Source organism: Panulirus ornatus, chromosome 9, assembly GCF_036320965.1.
Source record: "Panulirus ornatus isolate Po-2019 chromosome 9, ASM3632096v1, whole genome shotgun sequence".
NCBI classification, from domain to species: domain Eukaryota; kingdom Metazoa; phylum Arthropoda; class Malacostraca; order Decapoda; family Palinuridae; genus Panulirus; species Panulirus ornatus.
Window position 1 is genome coordinate 31,733,484 of NC_092232.1, and position 22,478 is coordinate 31,755,961.

The 22,478-nt window shown below is 40.9% G+C and overlaps 1 protein-coding gene across 3 annotated transcripts in view; it reads left to right on the forward strand.

Annotated features, from left to right (window-relative positions):
• skd (mediator complex subunit skuld) overlaps positions 1–22,478 on the forward strand; it is a 722,241-nt gene that overhangs the window by 262,363 nt on the left and 437,400 nt on the right. For all 3 annotated transcript variants that reach the window (XM_071664981.1, XM_071664980.1, XM_071664979.1), the window contains one exon: positions 8,972–9,401. In XM_071664981.1, the coding sequence (XP_071521082.1) occupies positions 8,972–9,401 (430 nt within the window). The remainder of the gene's footprint in view (positions 1–8,971; positions 9,402–22,478) is intronic.

The window sequence follows — 22,478 nt, forward strand, 5'->3', positions numbered from 1 at the left end:
GAATTCAATTTTTCAAGTTACATTTTTTTTCTTTTTTTTCAGGCAACTCAGTCGTGAACCAATCAGGCCTCCTTTTGTCTCTTTCTCATGTAAACTAACTCTCTCTCTCTCTCTCTCTCTCTCTCTCTCTCTCTCTCTCTCTCTCTCTCTCTCTCTCTCTCTCTCTCTCTCTCTCTCTCTCTCTCTCTCTCTCTCTCTCATGTACTTCCCCTCACTTCCTCTCCTTTTCTGTAAGTTAAGCCCTTACAGCTTCCTTTTCTCTGTGACAGGCAACTTTACTTCATCATCCCATCATTCATTACCCTTTCTCACTTTCCCTCCTTGCATATGCCAATACTGCTTCCACAAAACACTAATTAATCTGATTAGCTCTTAGGATGCTTTTCTGGAAAATGGAACCCCATGAAACAAATCCCTTTAGGGTCATGATCCCATTGCATACATAGAGATGCATTTCTGATGTAAATTTTTACCCATGAGATTTTTACAGTACTGTGCTTGAGGTTCACAGGTTTTGATAAAAACACATTATTACAATAATATATCTTTACTAATGAATGAGTAACATATAAACAGTGTACATTATTTTATCTTGAATGACAGATGTTTGATGAATAGTAATGATTGTAGACGAATGAGTGAGACAGGCCGCATCTCGGTGAGACCCAGTAGGTGGGAGGAAGGTAGGAGGCAGTGGATATCGTACAGCTCTGCTTTGGCTGAAGATAATCCATCTCTGCATTGCTGAAATTATGATTTAGGTGATGATAATTGTGGAGTTAGTGATGGAGGTAATGGTGGTGATGGGATTGTGGTAAGTGAGGAAAAGATATGTCTATCAGTTTCTTCGGTAACACTGGCCACAGCACTGTCAGGCTTCATTGAACTTCTAATGTTTACCCACAGAATTGAGTGTGTTTAGGAAAACTACTGTATCCTGTCAGCAATATACTTTATGTAACATTTTAAAGTATGGAGTGAGAAAGCAGAAAGGTGGGGGTGGGGGTGATAGAGGGGTGAATGGAACTATGTGGTAGCATGCATTGAATGTGTTGCCAAGCACTCTTCACTCGGCCAAGCTTTGCTTAGCTTACCATTTGATTTTCTAACATACTTCTTGAACAAGTCACCTTCATTACTGTTGACTTCATGCTCATCTTGGGAGAAGTATATAAATATATATATATATATATTATTATTTATTATTATACTTTGTTGCTGTCTCCCGCGTTTGCGAGGTAGCGCAAGGAAACAGACGAAAGAAATGGCCCAAACCCCCCCCCCCCCCATACACATGTATATACATACGTCCACACACGCAAATATACATACCTACACAGCTTTCCATGGTTTACCCCAGACGCTTCACATGCCTTGCTTCAATCCACTGACAGCACGTCAACCCCGGTATACCACATTGCTCCAATTCACTCTATTCCTTGCCCTCCTTTCACCCTCCTGCATGTTCAGGCCCCGATCACACAAAATCTTTTTCACTCCATCTTTCCACCTCCAATTTGGTCTCCCTCTTCTCCTTGTTCCCTCCACCTCCGACACATATATCCTCTTGGTCAATCTTTCCTCACTCATCCTCTCCATGTGCCCAAACCACTTCAAAACACCCTCTTCTGCTCTCTCAACCACGCTCTTTTTATTTCCACGCATCTCTCTTACCCTTACGTTACTCACTCGATCAAACCACCTCACACCACACATTGTCCTCAAACATCTCATTTCCAGCACATCCATCCTCCTGCGTACAACTCTATCCATAGCCCACGCCTCGCAACCATACAACATTGTTGGAACCACTATTCCTTCAAACACCCATTTTTGCTTTCCGAGATAATGTTCTCGACTTCCACACATTCTTCAAGGCCCCCAGGATTTTCGCCCCCTCCCCCACCCTATGATCCACTTCCGCTTCCATGGTTCCATCCGCTGCCAGATCCACTCCCAGATATCTAAAACACTTCACTTCCTCCAGTTTCTCTCCATTCAAACTCACCTCCCAATTGACTTGACCCTCAACCCTACTGTACCTAATAACCTTGCTCTTATTCACATTTACTCTTAACTTTCTTCTTCCACACACTTTTCCAAACTCAGTCACCAGCTTCTGCAGTTTCTCACATGAATCAGCCACCAGCGCTGTATCATCAGCGAACAACAACTGACTCACTTCCCAAGCTCTCTCATCCCCAACAGACTTCATACTTGCCCCTCTTTCCAAAACTCTTGCATTCACCTCCCTAACAACCCCATCCATAAACAAATTAAACAACCATGGAGACATCACACACCCCTGCCGCAAACCTACATTCACTGAGAACCAATCACTTTCCTCTCTTCCTACACGTACACATGCCTTACATCCTCGATAAAAACTTTTCACTGCTCCTAACAACTTTCCTCCCACACCATATATTCTTAATACCTTCCACAGAGCATCTCTATCAACTCTATCATATGCCTTCTCCAGATCCATAAATGCTACATACAAATCCATTTGCTTTTCTAAGTATTTCTCACATACATTCTTCAAAGCAAACACCTGATCCACACATCCTCTACCACTTCTGAAACCACACTGCTCTTCCCCAATCTGATGCTCTGTACATGCCTTCACCCTCTCAATCAATACCCTCCCATATAATTTACCAGGAATACTCAACAAACTTATACCTCTGTAATTTGAGCACTCACTCTTATCCCCTTTGCCTTTGTACAATGGCACTATGCACGCATTCCGCCAATCCTCAGGCACCTCACCATGAGTCAAACATACATTAAATAACCTTACCAACCAGTCAACAATACAGTCACCCCCTTTTTTAACAAATTCCGCTGCAATACCATCCAAACCTGCTGCCTTGCCGGCTTTCATCTTCCGCAAAGCTTTCACTACCTCCTCTCTGTTTACCAAATCATTTTCCCTAACCCTCTCACTTTGCACACCACCTCGACCAAAACACCCTATATCTGCCACTCTATCATCAAACACATTCAACAAACCTTCAAAATACTCACTCCATCTCCTTCTCACATCACCACTACTTGTTATCACCTCCCCATTTGCGCCCTTCACTGAAGTTCCCATTTGCTCCCTTGTCTTACGCACTTTATTTACCTCCTTCCAGAACATCTTTTTATTCTCCCTAAAATTTAATGATACTCTCTCACCCCAACTCTCATTTGCCCTTTTTTTCATCTCTTGCACCTTTCTCTTGACCTCCTGTCTCTTTCTTTTATACATCTCCCACTCAATTGCATTTTTTCCCTGCAAAAATCGTCCAAATGCCTCTCTCTTCTCTTTCACTAATACTCTTACTTCTTCATCCCACCACTCACTACCCTTTCTAATCAACCCACCTCCCACTCTTCTCATGCCACAAGCATCTTTTGCGCAATCCATCACTGATTCCCTAAATACATCCCATTCCTCCCCCACTCCCCTTACTTCCATTGTTCTCACCTTTTTCCATTCTGTACTCAGTCTCTCCTGGTACTTCCTCACACAGGTCTCCTTCTCAAGCTCACTTACTCTCACCACCCTCTTCACCCCAACATTCACTCTTCTTTTCTGAAAACCCACACAAATCTTCACCTTAGCCTCCACAAGATAATGATCAGACATCCCTCCAGTTGCACTTCTCAGCACATTAACATCCAAAAGTCTCTCTTTCGCACGCCTGTCAATTAACACGTAATCCAATAATGCTCTCTGGCCATCTCTCCTACTTACATAAGTATACTTATGTATATCTCGCTTTTTAAACCAGGTATTCCCAATCATCAGTCCTTTTTCAGCACATAAATCTACAAGCTCTTCACCATTTCCATTTACAACACTGAACACCCCATGTATACCAATTATTCCCTCAACTGCCACATTACTCACCTTTGCATTCAAATCATCCATCACTATGACCCGGTCTCGTGCATCAAAACCACTAACACACTCATTCAGCTGCTCCCAAAACACTTGCCTCTCTTGATCTTTCTTCTCATGCCCAGGTGTATATGCACCAATAATCACCCACCTCTCTCCATCAACTTTCAGTTTTACCAATATTAATCGAGAATTTACTTTCTTACACTCTATCACATACTCCCACAACTCCTGTTTCAGGAGTATTGCTACTCCTTCCCTTGCTCTTGTCCTCTCACTAACCCCTGACTTTACTCCCCAGACATTCCCAAACCACTCTTCCCCTTTACCCTTGAGCTTCGTTTCACTCAGAGCCAAAACATCCAGGTTCCTTTCCTCAAACATACTACCTATCTCTCCTTTTTTCACATCTTGGTTACATCCACACACATTTAGGCACCCCACTCTGAGCCTTCGAGGAGGATGAGCACTCCCCGCGTGACTCCTTCTTCCGTTTCCCATTTTAGAAAGTTAATACAAGGAGGGGAGGATTTCTGGCCCCCCGCTCCCGTCCCCTCTAGTCGCTTTCTACGACACGCGAGGAATACGTGGGAAGTATTCTTTCACCCCTATCCCCAGGGATAATATACATATATATCTACACATACACATACACACCCATACACATACATACGCACATATACACACACACACACATACATATATATACATATGAGAAATGTAAGAAACAATTTAGAAAACTGAAACTTCTAGCTTGAAATGAATGAAAAAAAAGAATGTCACATAATGGTTCAACCTCTGGCTATGGAAAAAAGGAAATGTATAATATATGTAATAATATATATATATATATATATAATAATGTAATAATATATATATATATATATATATATATATATATATATATATATATATATATATATATATATATGTGTGTGGATCAGGTGTTTGCTTTGAAGAATGTATGTGAGAAATACTTAGAAGAGCAAATGGATTTGTATGTAGCATTTATGGATCTGGAGAAGGCATATGATAGAGTTGATAGAGATGCTCTGTGGAAGGTATTAAGAATATATGGTGTGGGAGGAAAGTTGTTAGAAGCAGTGAAAAGTTTTTATCGAGGATGTAAGGCATGTGTACGTGTAGGAAGAGAGGAAAGTGATTGGTTCTCAGTGAATGTAGGTTTGCGGCAGGGGTGTGTGATGTCTCCATGGTTGTTTAATTTGTTTATGGATGGGGTTGTTAGGGAGGTAAATGCAAGAGTTTTGGAAAGAGGGGCAAGTATGAAGTCTGTTGGGAATGAGAGAGCTTGGGAAGTGAGTCAGTTGTTGTTCGCTGATGATACAGCGCTGGTGGCTGATTCATGTGAGAAACTGCAGAAGCTGGTGACTGAGTTTGGTAAAGTGTGTGGAAGAAGAAAGTTAAGAGTAAATGTGAATAAGAGCAAGGTTATTAGGTACAGTAGGGTTGAGGGTCAAGTCAATTGGAGGTGAGTTTGAATGGAGAAAAACTGGAGGAAGTGAAGTGTTTTAGATATCTGGGAGTGGATCTGGCAGCGGATGGAACCATGGAAGCGGAGGTGGATCATAGGGTGGGGGAGGGGGCGAAAATTCTAGGAGCCTTGAAGAATGTGTGGAAGTCGAGAACATTATCTCGGAAAGCAAAAATGGGTATGTTTGAAGGAATAGTGGTTCCAACAATGTTGTATGGTTGCGAGGCGTGGGCTATGGATAGAGTTGTGCGCAGGAGGATGGATGTGCTGGAAATGAGATGTTTGAGGACAATGTGTGGTGTGAGGTGGTTTGATCGAGTGAGTAACGTAAGGGTAAGAGAGATGTGTGGAAATAAAAAGAGCGTGGTTGAGAGAGCAGAAGAGGGTGTTTTGAAGTGGTTCGGGCACATGGAGAGAATGAGCGAGGAAAGATTGACCAAGAGGATATATGTGTCGGAGGTGGAGGGAACGAGGAGAAGAGGGAGACCAAATTGGAGGTGGAAAGATGGAGTGAAAAAGATTTTGTGTGATCGGGGCCTGAACATGCAGGAGGGTGAAAGGAGGGCAAGGAATAGAGTGAATTGGATCGATGTGGTATACCGGGGTTGACGTGCTGTCAGTGGATTGAATCAAGGCATGTGAAGCGTCTGGGGTAAACCATGGAAAGCTGTGTAGGTATGTATATTTGCGTGTGTGGACGTATGTATATACATGTGTATGGGGGGGGGTTGGGCCATTTCTTTCGTCTGTTTCCTTGCGCTACCTCGCAAATGCGGGAGACAGCGACAAAGTATAATAAAGATATAAAAATATATATATATCTCAGTGCTTGTAATTTACATCCAAGGATAGACTTTTTCTAGGCTTCAGATGCACAAGCAGCTCTAGAACTTGCAGGCTGTCTTCCAAACATAATGGGTAAAAGAGAGTCACATTAATTGTGAAAAATTGGTTAGTCATCAAGAATATGTGCACGGTGTATGCCAAATTTTTTATTGTACTAACAGAAGAGAGCTCTTGGTGCTGATTGGTTGTAAGCTCATGTGTGTACAGCACTCTGATTGGCCAAGTGGGGATAAACAAAGAGAGCTGCTTTCAACATGTTGTGAGTGTTCATACTCATAACTTTTATGGATCTTCATTTTCTTTTCTCGTAGAATTAGAGCTCCAAGATGCAAGCAAGCATGCTATAACAAAACAGTGCTCAGTGGGTTAGCACTAAATGGGATATTAGTGTGCCCTCCATTCCCCACCTACCCACTCTAGCATTGTTTCCTCTCATTTTTTTTATTTTACTTAGTCACTCTTGATATTTCTTCACATGTCTCCTTTCGAAGCTCACTTACTTTCACTTTCCTCTTCTTACCTATTTCCCTCTTCTCTGAAAACCTTTTAAGTTTTAATTTTCCCCTCCATTAGCTGACAATCAGACATCCTCACCAGCTCCATCTCACTACATTCACTGCCAAGAGTCTCTCTTTTGCACACCTATCAAATTTTAGTAATCCAGCAATGTCTGCTTAATATCTTTTCTACTTATCCACATATTTTTTGTGTATGTCCTTCTTTTTTAGCAATGTATTCCCAATCACAAGTCCTGTTTCACTTCACAATTCCTCAAGCATTTCACCATTTCCATTCACCTTAGTACCCCATGACCCCCGGTGATACCCTCATCTGCTGTACCACACCACCCACTCATTGATTTTAATCACCCATCACTGATAGCCAGTCTTGCCTTAAAAATGCTGACACACTCACTCAGCTGCTCCCAAAACACTTCCCTCTCATCATCTATTCTTTTCATGGCCAGGTGCTTAAGCACAAATAATCACACATCTTGTAATTCACTCGTGTTTACCCACATCAATCTAGAGCTCACTTCCCTACGCTTACCTTGCAACTCCTCCTTCAGTGGTAGTGCTAGCCCATTCTTCTTCTTGTCATGTCAAGACATTCGCAGACCATTCCTTATCCTTATCCTTGAGCTTTGTTTGACTTAGAGCTAGAACGCCTGGGTACCTTTCCTCAAACATATTTCCTCTTTCTCCTTTCTTCACGTCTTTGTTACTTTCTCACACATTGAGACACCCAAGCCACAGCCTTTGAGGAGGATTAGCATTTCTCTCTTGGTTATTTCTTCTTTTTCATCTTTTAGAAATTGAAATACAAAAAAGGGATGGTTTCCAGGTCCCTACTCCTACCCCTCTAAGTCACCTTCTGTGACATGCAAGGAATATGTGGGTAATATTTTTTTCTCCTCTCTACTGTTTGGGTGGCCCTCCTTGAAGGGAATTGGACTTAACCCTGTTTCCAGGAATGTAACTCCTGTGATTAACTTGAAAATGATGCATGGTAGAAATAGTACAGTAATAGTGCAATGCATTATCAGACCATACAGGAAAGTCAACTATGCAGTGAGACATCCACATTGCAAACTTTCTCTATCAGGTAAACAGAATATAGTCACACACGAACATACATATATGTACACATACATAGGAATAAAGATGTGGTACCTATATAAATGGTGAAGTGTTGGGACAGCATTAATGTAAAACTCTCCCCGTTAAACACAAATTGTAATGACAAATAGTATTCACACACCAGGAGACAGTTTGTCTGATGTTGAATATTAGAATAGGTTTCAAGTTTATGGATTAGGAAATATCTAGCACGCTGTTATTATGCATATGATTCTCATATATGGTCACCACACCTAAAGAAACACAAAGAACTAATAGAGGTCCACAGGATGACAACAAAAACTGGTACCAGAATGAAGAGAGGTAAGTTATAGGGAAAAGCTAGAGGCTTTAAATTTGCTCACCTTGAAAGAGGGAAGAGTGAGGGTTGATGTAATCGTAATCTTAAAGTTATTAAAGCACATTGATGATGTGCACAGGGCACAGTTCTTTGAATGTTGTAAGCTTGGAGCAGCCATAGGACATAAGTAATAAACTTGTTAAAAGAGATGTAATGAAGTACTTTTATATTATGTGTGGCAGATAAATAGAATATTATGACTGTGAGGACATGTAGATGCCATACATCAATTTAAGATGTATGGTAGTAAAGAATGGTTAAGAGACAAAACCTCAGAAGTGTAAAACTCCCTCCCCATACAAGAACAATAGGTAATTATATACATACTGCTGCCATTCACCACCATTCTCATTTGCTTTCCTCCCTTTCTCTCACTTGGCTCGAAATATAGAATCTTTTTATGTTTTTTTTAATGTTTTATTACTCAGCTACAAGTAATGTATAGTAAAATAGTACCATACTAGTAAAAAGCATTCATCTGCTCACACTGGCACTAAGTGCCAGAAAAAGAAAGAAGGGGGGTTTATTCAAGATTCTGAATTGTTACGAAAAATTTAATCGCTCTGATTAATGAAATTTTTATTTATTGTTTATTATATCAGTTTCAGTAAATGAGCTGCTATGTGAACAGTATGATTTATCTCATTAAGATATGATATTTGCATAAGGTATGTGGCATTATTCTCTAGAATTTTTACAGAATGTTAAGATGACTATATTTCTTGGCTGTATACTGACAAAAAGCGTTCATGTCTTTTTAGGAGGCCACAAGATGCGTTACCCAACGTGTTATGTATTAGTGACAGACATGGATGATTACCTGATGGCTGGTCGAGGTGGGAACGTTGTAAATTTAGGACAGATGGCTCCAGGAAACCTTAAGGGTGGGCTGACAAATGAAGGCACTTCAGAGTCTACTGATGGGTCAAACCTCCCTACGCATAATTCGCCCTTCACAGCATCAACTCATACCTTATTATCCTCGGAGTATCTAAGTTCTGGCGGAAGAGGATTAGGGTGGTCTCGAGGAATGTGTGAACGTGTTTGGCAAGATGTAGTACAATGCCCAGGTCAGCAGCCTCCTGTGCAGCATGATGGACTCACACCAGAAGGGACGTTAACCCCTGCAGAAATTGCTGGTCAGTGGGACTTCTCTGACCCAGCAACAAAGATCAGCTGTTCCTGTGCCAAGTATGATGATATTGTTTTTGTAATATTTTAAGATGCTACTTGTATTTTTTTTGAATGGAGTTTAATTAAGGAATTTAGGTCCAGAATTTTAAACTTAAAAGTTTAACTTTAATTTTTGCTTTATTTTGTGCAAGAAGTCTTTGATAAATGGATGTCTTTATGTAGTTTAGAGATTATTGCATGATATAGATGGAAATTATTTGTATATATTCAGACTTTCACTTTTAATTTTGATTTAGATATTAAATTTCCTTATTCCCATTGCATGTAGCATGATAGTAAATATAGTATTTTGTTGCCAGTTTGTATGAGCCCCACTATTTCTTCAGTAGGATTAATTCTTTACCGTAAATCATAAGAAAAGATCTAGTTATAACCAGAAAATTATATATAACTCTCTATACCTTTTCTCCAGGGAGAAATTTTTGGAGTTTGAAATGTTTTGAAACTTCTTTTCAGCTATGTACTAGAAATCTCTGTAAGATTAGATTTTTGCAAGAATGCTTGTGATGAAAGTGATTTATATGACTGGAAGGATGCAATGATTAGCTAATATTTAAAGTGTAGTAGATTGTAAATGTAGGAAAGGCTGATCTTAGAAATATAAGAATAGCAAATTATCCATAAGCAGAGACTGTATGGAAAATTTTGTGTTAATTGTATTTTGTTGTGTGCTTTGACACACAACAGTAGGGAAAAGTATATACAGGAGGGAAAAGTGTATACAGTAAACAGCTTCTTATCCCGCCTCTAGATAGCAGACTGGTCTATTCATCTAACTTATCCAATATAAGGCAAGATGGGTTCATTTTCATTTATTGGATCTTTGAATATAATGAGTCTGTCACCAGGGGAATTATGTTCATTTTGTGCATTGTTGCTTTGGTTAGTGAATTGCATTCTCCTTTATTAGTAATTTTTATTTGTGATACTAAAGAAAATAAATTTTTCCGATGTATACGTGTGAAGATGATAGGGTGGTAACTGCTTTGGCAAGTAATCCAAAATAAAAAGAAAATGTGTATTTCATAGTACCGAATTGAAAATTGATATCTTTAAATGTGCTGAACATGGTACCTTTAGAGTGAAGATATGCTATGATTATAACACTGGTGAAGCAGCTGTTGCAGAGAAGACTTCAACACCTTTGCATAATCCAAATCAGTACCAACAGGATGGACTGTAGCATTTCTTTTGAAGTGTGAAACCCATAGAACTAATGGTAAAGTAATATCATTACAAGTAATGTGTTAGTGTAGTTACAGTACTGCTACAGTGTAAGGAGCAGTTGCTTGATTTGATAGTAACACATTTTTAGGAACTCACCATCTAGATATCTTCTCTTTTTTGTATGTGTGACCATCTGCAGATTCCATTAGATTTGGATAACAAGTTGTTTACTGTGATATACTTTCATCCAGGATATTGGTGAATGACTGGATGATTAATTTACTGCTCAGTGGGCTAGGAGACTATAATGGTATTGCTGTTAATTTTCTTTATGGGGCAAACCTCAAAGACGCCTACAACATATTTAAGCAAGAGGCACAAAAAGTCCTCTGAGTGCTCACCTCCTTCCCAGTGACTGAGCCAGTGCTAAATCTTTACTTAAATTGCTTGAATCCATCAGTTCAGACACTTGTTGACATAGCTAACTAGCAGTTAACCTAAACCCCTTTAGCAGTAACACATCCAGCCACAAGCAAAGGCCAACATTTCAGGTAAAATAAATCAGCTTCTGTGATGTTGAGGAAATGTCATGCAGCAGTCATATGATGAAATGGGGAGGATATGTTCTGAGGTTTTGTTTAAGTCATTATGCATATTACTTTGTCTTGGATGATGCTTGCACCTTTGAATAAGAAGTCCTACAAGTGTTTATGAAAAAATCGCCTACCACTAGTTTTTCACGGAATTTTTCAGTTGGAGAATCTTCCCATTCAAAATTTACAAAGGTAAAGAATAGAAGGATAATGGCTACAAAAGTGTGAAAGCTTCATAAGCACCTGAAACTGCACATCCTGTGCAACTTTTTCAAATTACATATTTCTTGTCCTTTACAGGCTTGGCACATTCTTCAAACATCAATGCAGTTGTTGTGACAGTTTATTCCTCTTGTGTTGAGAATAATGAAACTAATTTCATTGTAGATTCACATATTTTGCAGTTCACGTAGCCATAGCTTAGTGCAATGGTGACTAAGTAGTTTTTTCTAGTTGTTTAAGGAGCCTTTGACAACTCAGGTTGCATAAAAGATAAGCACAGTAAGAAAATGGCTTTAACTTTTGTGTAATGTCTGAAAGCCTTTCAAGGCTCTGTTTCCTTGTGCTACCTCACTAACACGGGAGACAGCAACAAAGTATAATATATATAATATATATGATATATATATATATATATATATATATATATATATATATATATATATATTTTTTTTTTTTTTTTTTCCCAAAAGAAGGAACAGAGAATTGGGCCAGGTGAGGGTATTCCCTCAAGGCCCAGTCCTCTGTTCTCAACGCTACCTCGCTAATGCGGGAAATGGCGAATAGTTTGAAAGAAAAGATATATATATATATATATATATATATATATATATATATATATATATATATATATATTTTTTTTTCGCTGTCTCCTGCGTTTGCGAGGTAGCGCAAGGAAACAGACGAAAGAAATGGCCCAACCCACCCCCATACACATGTATATACATACGTCCACACACACAAATGTACATACCTACACAGCTTTCCATGGTTTACCCCAGATGCTTCACATGCCCTGATTCAATCCATTGACAGCACGTCAACCCCGGTATACTACATCGATCCAATTCACTCTATTCCTTGCCCTCCTTTCACCCTCCTGCATGTTCAGGCCCCGATCACACAAAATCTTTTTCACTCCATCTTTCCACCTCCAATTTGGTCTCCCACTTCTCCTCGTTCCCTCCACCTCCGACACATATATCCTCTTGGTCAATCATTCCTCACTCATTCTCTCCATGTGCCCAAACCATTTCAAAACACCCTCTTCTGCTCTCTCAACCACGCTCTTTTTATTTCCACACATCTCTCTTACCCTTACGTTACTTACTCGATCAAACCACCTCACACCACACATTGTCCTCAAACATCTCATTTCCAGCACATCCATCCTCCTGCACACAACTCTATCCATAGCCCACGCCTCGCAACCATACAACATTGTTGGAACCACTATTCCTTCAAATATACCCATTTTTGCTTTCCGAGATAATGTTCTCGACTTCCACACATTCTTCAAGGCTCCCAGAATTTTCGCCCCCTCCCCCACCCTATGATCCACTTCCGCTTCCATGGTTCCATCCGCTGCCAGATCCACTCCCACATATCTAAAACACTTTACTTCTTCCAGTTTTTCTCCATTCAAACTTACCTCCCAATTGACTTGACCCTCAACCCTACTGTACCTAATAACCTTGCTCTTATTCACATTCACTCTTAACTTTCTTCTTTCACACACTTTACCAAACTCAGTCACCAGCTTCTGCAGTTTCTCACATGAATCAGCCACCAGCGCTGTATCATCAGCGAACAACAACTGACTCACTTCCCAAGCTCTCTCATCCACAACAGACTTCATACTTGCCCCTCTTTCCAAAACTCTTGCATTCACCTCCCTAACAACCCCATCCATAAACAAATTAAACAACCATGGAGACATCACACACCCCTGCCACAAACCTACATTCACTGAGAACCAATCACTTTCCTCTCTTCCTACACGTACACATGCCTTACATCCTCGATAAAAACTTTTCACTGCTTCTAACAACTTGCCTCCCACACCATATATTTTTAATACCTTCCACAGAGCATCTCTATCAACTCTATCATATGCCTTCTCCAGATCCATAAATGCTACATACAAATCCATTTGCTTTTCTAAGTATTTCTCACATTCTTCAAAGCAAACACCTGATCCACACATCCTCTACCACTTCTGAAACCACACTGCTCTTCCCCAATCTGATGCTCTGTACATGCCTTCACCCTCTCAATCAATACCCTCCCATATAATTTACCAGGAATACTCAACAAACTTATACCTCTGTAATTTGAGCACTCACTCTTATCCCCTTTGCCTTTTGTACAATGGCACTATGCACGCATTCCGCCAATCCTCAGGCACCTCACCATGAGTCATACATACATTGAATAACCTTACCAACCAGTCAACAATACAGTCACCCCCTTTTTTAATAAATTCCACTGCAATACCATCCAAACCTGCTGCCTTGCCGACTTTCATCTTCTGCAAAGATTTTACTACCTCTTCTCTGTTTACCAAATCATTTTCGCTAACCCTCTCACTTTGCACACCACCTCGACCAAAACACCCTATATCTGCCACTCTATCATCAAACACCTTCAACAAACCTTCAAAATACTCACTCCATCTCCTTCTCACATCACCACTACTTGTTATCACCTCCCCATTTGCGCCCTTCACTGAAGTTCCCATTTGCTCCCTTGTCTTACGCACTTTATTTACCTCCTTCCAGAACATCTTTTTATTCTCCCTAAAATTTAATGATACTCTCTCACCCCAACTCTCATTTGCCCTCTTTTTCACCTCTTGCACCTTTCTCTTGACCTCCTGTCTCTTTCTTTTATACATCTCCCTCTCAATTGCATTTTTTCCCTGCAAAAATCGTCCAAATGCCTCTCTCTTCTCTTTCACTAATAATCTTACTTCTTCATCCCACCACTCACTACCCTTTCTAATCAACCCACCTCCCACTCTTCTCATGCCACAAGCATCTTTTGCGCAATCCATCACTGATTCCCTAAATACATCCCATTCCTCCCCCACTCCCCTTACTTCCATTGTTCTCACCTTTTTCCATTATTGTTATTATTATTATTTTGCTTTGTCGCTGTCTCCCGCGTTTGCGAGGTAGCGCAAGGAAACAGACAAAAGAAATGGCCCAACCCACCCCCATACACATGTATATACATACACGTCCACACACGCAAATATACATACCCATACATCTCAATGTACACATATATACACACACAGACACATACATATATACACATGCACACAATTCACACTGTCTGCCTTTATTCATTCCTATCGCCACCTAGCCACACAAGGAATAACATCCCCCTCCCTCTTCATGTGTGCGAGGTAGTGCTAGGAAAAGACAACAAAGGCCTCATTCATTCACACTCAGTCTCTAGCTGTCATGCAGTATTGCCCGAAACCGCAGCTCCCTTTCCACATCCGGGCCCCACAGAACTTTCCATGGTTTATCCCAGATGCTTCACATGCCTTGGTTCAATCCATTGACAGCACGTCAACCCCGGTATACCACATGGATCCAATTCACTCTATTCCTTGCCTTCCTTTCACCTTCCTGCATGTTCAGGCCCCTGATCACTCAAAATCTTTTTCACTCCATCTTTCCACCTCCAACTTGGTCTCCCACTTCTCGTTCCCTCCACCTCCGACACATATACCCTCTTGGTCAATCTTTCCTCACTCATTCTCTCCATGTGCCCAAACCATTTCAAAACACCCTCTTCTGCTCTCTCAACCATGCTCTTTTTATTTCCACACATCTCTCTTACCCATACATTACTTACTCGATCAAACCACCTCACACCACATATTGTCCTCAAACATCTCATTTCCAGCACATCCACCCTCCTGCGCACAACTCTATCCATAGCCCATGCCTCGCAACCATACAAAATTGTTGGAACCACTATTCCTTCAAACATACCCATTTTTACTTTCAGAGATAATGTTCTGGACTTCCACACATTCTTCAAGGCTCCCAGGATTTTTGCCCCCTCCCCCACCCTATGATTCACTTCCGCTTCCATGGTTCCATCCGCTGCCAGATCCACTTCCAGATATCCAAAACACTTTACTTTCCAGTTTTTCTCGATTCAAACTTACCTCCCAATTGATTTGACCCTCAACCTTACTGTACCTAATAACCTTGCTCTTATTCACATCCAAAAGTCTCTCTTTCACGTGCCTATCAATTAACACGTAATGATGTAATATCTTATTTATTAAGACATTGTGACACACGACCCCATGGACTTGAAGCCTTACGCAAGTGTAGAACTTAAAAATGCAGCATCTCTAATAAAAGTTTGGTCCACGTCTAATCAATTAATGTTACTGGACTCCACCTGCATATGATTACACTGTGAATGAAGTCATTTTTGGTGTGGCTGTATCATCATCAGTTATATATATATGTATAAGTTGATGCAGCCCTACTTTGTCTATTTCTGGCACTACCTTGCCAAAGCAGGAAAGAGTGATGAAGTCTGAAAAAAACTGTAACTACAAATTTTCTGGTTACAAAGTGAGCTAGTTGACTTTTCCTGTGTGTTTGTATCTGCAAAATTTGGTATACAGGGCCATCGTAAATCAGGGGACAGATGTATAGTATTACTCATTGAGGATGAACACAGTATTTAATGACTGAGGGTTTGGAGATTTAGGTTTTTATAGATGTCCCATGATTCCTTCTCCAAGAGCTCCTGCAGCTTGAAGGCTGTACTTCCCAAGAGCAGGGAAATGATGAGCTTCTTTGGGGTGTGAATTTACTTGATAACGCTGTAGTCCCTTTTCATAACTGATGATGATACAGCCACACCAAAAATGACTTCATTCACAGTGTAATCATATGCAGGTGGAGTCCAGTAACTTTAATTGATTAGATGTGGACCAAACTTTTATTAGAGATGCTGCATTTTTAAGTTCTACACTTGCGTAAGGCTTCAAGTCCATGGGGTCATGTGTCACAATGTCTTATTAAATATAACTAAATCATTATGTGTTAATTGATAGGCACGTGAAAGAGGGATTTTTGGATGTTAATGTGCTGAGGGGGGCAACTGGAGGGATGTCTGATCATTATCTTGTGGAGGTGAAGGTGAAGATATGTAGAGGTTTTCAGAAAAGGAGAGAGAATGTTGAGGTGAAGAGAGTGGTGAGAGTAAGTGAGCTTGGAAAGGAGACTTGTGCGAGGAAGTACCAGGAGAGATTGTGTGGAGAATGGAAAAAGGTGAGAGCAAATGACGTAAGGGGAGTGGGGAAGGAATGGGATGTATTTAGGGAAGTAGTGATGGCTTGCGCAAAAGATGCCTTTGGGATGAGAAAGGTGGGAGGCGGGCGGATTAGAAAGGGTAGTGAGTGGTGGGATGAAGAAGTAAGATTGTTTGTGAAAGAGAAGAGAGAGGCATTTGGATAATTTTTGCAGGGAAATAGTGCAAATGACTGGGAGATGTATGAAAGAGAGGCAAGAGGTCAAGAGAAAGTTGCAAGAGGTGAAAAAGAGGGCAAATGAGAGTTGGGGGTGAGAGAGTATCATTAAATTTTAGGGAGAATAAAGAGATGTTTTGGTAGGAGGTAAATAAAGTGCATAAGACAAGACAACAATGGGAACATCGGTGAAGGGGACAAATGGGGAGGTAATAACAAGTAGTGGTGAAGTGAGAAGGAGACGAGTGAGTATTTTGAAGGTTTGTTGAATGTGTGTGATGATAGAGTGGTAGATATAGGGTGTGCGAAGTGAGAGGGTCAAGGAGAATGATTTGGTAAACAGAGAAGAGTAGGGGGTGACTGTGTTGTCAACTGGTTGGTGAGGAAATTCAGTGTATACATGGTTCATGGTGAAGTGCCTGAGGATTGGCAGAATGCATGCATAGTGCCATTGTACAAAGGCAAAGGGGATAAAGGTGAGTGTTCAAATTACAAAGGTATAAGTTTGTTGAGTATCCCTAGGAAATTATATTGGAGGGTACTGATTGAGAGGGTGAAGGCATGTACAGAGCATCAGATTGGTGAAGAGCAGTATGGTTTCAGAAGTGGTAGAGGATGTGTGGATCAGGTGTTTGCTTTGAAGAGAGTATGTGAGAAATACTTAGAAAAAACAGATGGATTTGTATGTAGCATTTATGGATCTGGAGAAGGCATATGATTGAGTTGATAGAGATACTCTCTGGAAGGTATTAAGAATATATGGTGTGGGAGGTAAATTGCTTGAAGGAGTGAAAATTTTTATTTAGGATATAAGGCATGTGTACAAGTAAGGAGAGAGGAAAGTGATTGTTTCCCAGTGAATGTCGGTTTGTGGCAGGGGTGCGTGATGTCTCCATATTGTTCAGTTTGTATATTGATGGGGTTGCTAGGGAGGTGAATGCAAGAGTTTTGGAGAGAAGGGCCAGTATGCAGTCTGTTGTGGATGAGAGGGCTTGGGAAGTAAGTCAGTTGTTGTTCGCTGATGATACAGTGCTGGTGGCTGATTCATGTGAGAAACTGCAGAAGTTGGTGACTGAGTTTGGTAAAGTGTGTGAAAGGAGAAAGCTGAAAGTAAATGTGAACAAGAGCAAGGTTATTAGGTTCAGTAGGGTTGAGGAAGAAGTTAATTGGGAGGTAGTTTGAATGGAGAATAACTGGAGGAGGTGAAGTGTTTTAGATATCTGGGAGTGGATTTGGCTGCGGATGGAACCATGGAAGCGGAAGTGAGTCACGGGGTTGGGGAGTGGGCATAGGTTCTGGGAGTGTTGAAGAATGTGTGGAAGGCGAGAACATTATCTCGGAAAGCAAAAATGGGTATGTTTGAAGGAATAGTGGTTCCAACGATGTTATATGGTTGTGAGGCATGGTCTATAGATAGGGTTGTGCGGAGGAGGGTGGATGTGTTTGAAATGAGATTTTTCAGGACAATATGTGTTGTGAGGTGGTTTGATTAAGTAATTAATGGAAGGGTAAGAGAGATGTGTGTTAATAAAAAGACTATTGTTGAGAGAGCAGAAGAGGGTGTATTGAAATGGTTTTGTCACATGGAGAGAAAGAGTGAGGAAAGATTGACAAAGAGGATATGTGTGTCAGAGGTGGAGGGAATGAGAAGTGGGAGACCAAATTGGAGGTGGAAGGATGGAGTGAAGAAGATTTTAAGCAATCGGGGCCTGAACATACAGGAGGGTGAAAGGCATGCAAAGAATAGATTGAATTGGAATGATGTGGTATACCAGGGTTGATGTGCCGTCAGTGGATTGAACCGGGGCATGTGAAGCATCTTGGGTAAATCATGTAAAGTTAAGTGGGGCCTGGATGTGGAAAGGGAGCTGTGGTTTCGATGCATTGCACATGACAGCTAGAGACTTATTGTGAACAAATGTGGCCCTTGTTGTCTTTTCCTAGCACCACCTTGCGTGCACGCGGGGGTGTGGCGGGGTGGCGGCGAAAATGAATGAAGGCACCGTTTATGAATATGTACATGTGTATATATGTATATGCCTGAGTATGTATGTGTATGTATACATTGAGATGTATAGGTATGTATATGTGCGTGTGCGGACGTGTGTGTATATACATGTGTATGTGGGTGGGTTGGGCCATTCTTTCGTCTGTTTCCTTGCGCTATCTCGCTAATGCGGGAGACAGCGACGAAGTATGATAAATATGAATAGATAGAAGGGAAAGTGAGCCAACATTTCGCTGTGGGGCATGCGGGTCAAGTTTTAAAGTTAGCTTAGGAGAGTTGATAATTTGGATTGCTTTCAAATGAACCCTGTCAAGTAAGGATGCAGAGCTAGAGCCATCCCAGATGCAAGAGAAGTCCCCCATGCAAGAAGGACAAATCAGTCATTTGTATAAACAGAGCATCTCTTCAGAAGAAAAGAATTTCGACATCTGAATATGACTTCCCGTTTCTTAGAGGCATACTCTGCTATTTCCTTGATTTGAGGCCTCCAAGATAGAGTGGATATGAGGGGAATCTCAAGTATGTTCATTGAGTCATGAAGTGGAAATACAGAACAGTCAGAGGCGAGAGGAAAGTTTTGAGGAGTTTTTGGTAGAAATGGGTAGACATGGAGGAATTAAACTCAGCCAGATTTCGTTTACCCCACTGAGATATCTTGTCCAAGTCTGAGTTTACTATGGTTGTGTTGAAATGAGATTTAGATTGAGTGTGAGAAGAAGGAGCAGAATTGAAGGAAGTAGAGGAATGCAGTGTTGAGTCATCAGTATATGGGTGCATTTCATTTGGTTTTGCAGAAAAAAGGATTTTGTTGATAGGAGAAAAAGCGGAAAAGGCAGGACAGAACCATGAGGGACACTGTTGTTGATGGAGAAATGTGGCGAGGAGATGCTGTTGTTGATGGAGATAGGTGGAGAGGAGACGCTGATCCATCAACCACTGTGAAGACGTATTGGTCAGAGAGGAAGTTAGATATGAGGGAGGGAAGCCATAAGATGGGTATTTAGAGTCAAAGGCTTTGGGTATATTATTAAACTCAGCCAGATTTCGTTTACCCCACTGAGATATCTTGTCCAAGTCTGAGTTTACTAAGGTTGTGTTGAAATGAGATTTAGATTGAGTGTGAGAAGAAGGAGCAGAATTGAAGGAAGTAGAGGAATGCAGTGTTGAGTCATCAGTATATGGGTGCATTTCATTTGGTTTTGCAGAAAAAAGGATTTTGTTGATAGGAGAAAAAGCGGAAAAGGCAGGACAGAACCATGAGGGACACTGTTGTTGATGGTGAAATGTGACGAGGAGATGCTGTTGTTGATGGAGATAGGTGGAGAGGAGACGCTGATCCATCAACCACTGTGAAGACACATTGGTCAGAGAGGAAGTTAGATATGAGGGAGGGAAGCCATAAGAGGGGTATTTAGAGTCAAAGGCTTTGGGTATATTAAAAACAGCTACATAAGATTCCTCAAAATCTTTCAGGGATGATGACCAGACATTATTAGGATAGGAGAGAACATTAGCAGCGGACCTTGGCTTATGGAAGCTATTCTTGTAATCAGAGAGAAGATTGTTAGATATAAGATGTCTGAGGATATGGAAGTTGAGGATGGATTGAAAGACTTCAAAGATGGTAAATGTCAAAGCAACAGGACGATGGTGAGAAGGGTTAGAACGGTCACCCTCTTGAGGGATGGGATTGACCAATGCATGCATTGGAGGAGAAGGGACAGTTTTGGTTTTTAAATGGAAATGGAACAAATGAGCAAGCACAGAGGCACACTTTTTCAGTACATGGGATGTATGCCTTCAGAACCATAAACCTTGCTAACATTCAGAGTGAGAAGCACTTTTTGGACAGTTCAAAAAGAGATCAAAGGAAGGGGCATAGGATTAGTAATAGGAGCATCATGGGATGAAGGAATGTTAGTCATCCAAGGTGGAGAAGAAACGAGAACCCAGTAGGGTTGCTTTGTCGACGGGAGAGACAGCTATAATGATAATGATAGTAATAATGGGAGCGATGAAAAATGTGTGGAGGGAACGTTATCTCAGAGAGCAAAAATGAGTATGTTTGAAGGAATAGGAGCTCCAACAATATTATATGGTTGCAAGTCATAGGTCATAGATAGGGTTGTACAGCGAAGGGAGGATGTGTTGGAAATGAAATGTTTGAGGACAGTATGTGGTGTGAGGTGCTTTGATCAAGTAAATAATGAAAGGATAAGAGAGATGTGTGGAAATAAAAAGAGTGTGGTTGAGAGAGCAGAATAAGGTGTGTTGACATGGTTTGGACGTATTGAGAGAATGAGTGAGGAAAGATTGACAAAGAGGACACATGTATCAGAGGTTGAGGGAACAAGGAGAAGCAGGAGACCAAATTGGAGGTGGAAGGATGGAGTGAAAAGGGTTTTGAGCGATCAGGGCCTGAACTTACAGGAGGGTGAGAGGCATGTAAGGAATAGAGTGAATTGGAACGATGTGTTATACCGGAATCAACGCACTGTCACTGGACAGAACCAGGGCATGTGAAGTGTCTTAGGCAAACCATGGAAAGGTGTGTGGGGCCTGGATATGGATAGGGAGCTGTGGTTTCGGTGCACTACGCATGACAGCTAGAGACTGACTGTGAATGAATGTGGCTTTTTTGTCTGTTCCTGGTCCTGCCTCGCTGGAGGGGTGCAGGGGGATGCTATTTCGTGTGTGGTGGGGTGGCGACAAGAATGGATGAAGGCAGCAAGTATGGATATGTACATGTGTATATATGTATATGTCTGTGTATGTATATGTCTGTATACATTGAAATGTTTATGTGTGTATATGTGCATGTATGGGCATTTATTTTATACATGTGTATGTGATTGGGTTGGGCCATTCTTTCGTCTGTTTCCTTGCGCTACCTCGCTAACGCGGGAGACAGCGACAGTATTATAAATAAATAGATATAATGATGATGATGATGATGACGACGATGATAATACAACAACAGCAGCATCTCTTTACTTTCTCATTGACATTCTAGATGCCACTCATCTATCCAACATTACAAGACTTTCTGTATGCTACCCATCCATCCAGCATTACAAACACTGATTCATATATTACAAGACCCCTCATTCCTGATATGTGGTTCCATAATAAGATGCTGATCACCCCTTTTACCCTTAAAATTAAGAGGCATGATAAGTGTGAATGCAAAAAGAGATGCCTTGAACATTTGGGGTCCTACACAATCATGTCTTAACATATAGAGCAACCTTTATGGTGGCTCAGGTATTAATGGGAGGGAGCAGTAGAGTGTTATCCCCTTTCGTGACCACTGAAAATTTAAGGTGCATTCCTATGGCTTCACTATGACCACATTCCAGGGGTAGTGGATGGGATATTACTTGAGTTAGCTGGGATATTGGCAGGGGCCAACATACTATCACCTGAGCCCTCCCTCTCGCTGTCACCAGAGTCACACAAGAAAGTATAGTCATAGGAATGTACTGTAAGTTTTCAGGGCTTATGGGAAGGGCCATTACTTTACTACCTGTGCCCCCTCCTCATTGGAAGCAGTGGCACTATATATGTCACTGAATGTGTTAAATAGCTTAGGGTCCCCAATTTTCAAGGTATTCTCTCATTTTGTATACAAACTTATTGAACCTGTTTATTTTGAGAGTAATATGGTTGTTCAGCATCTTATTATGGAATTGCATATTGGGTATGAGGGGTCTTATGATATGCTGATTCACCGTTTGGACTTTTGGATAGATGGGTGGCATATAGAGTGCTGATAAGAAAGTATAAGTCATTGT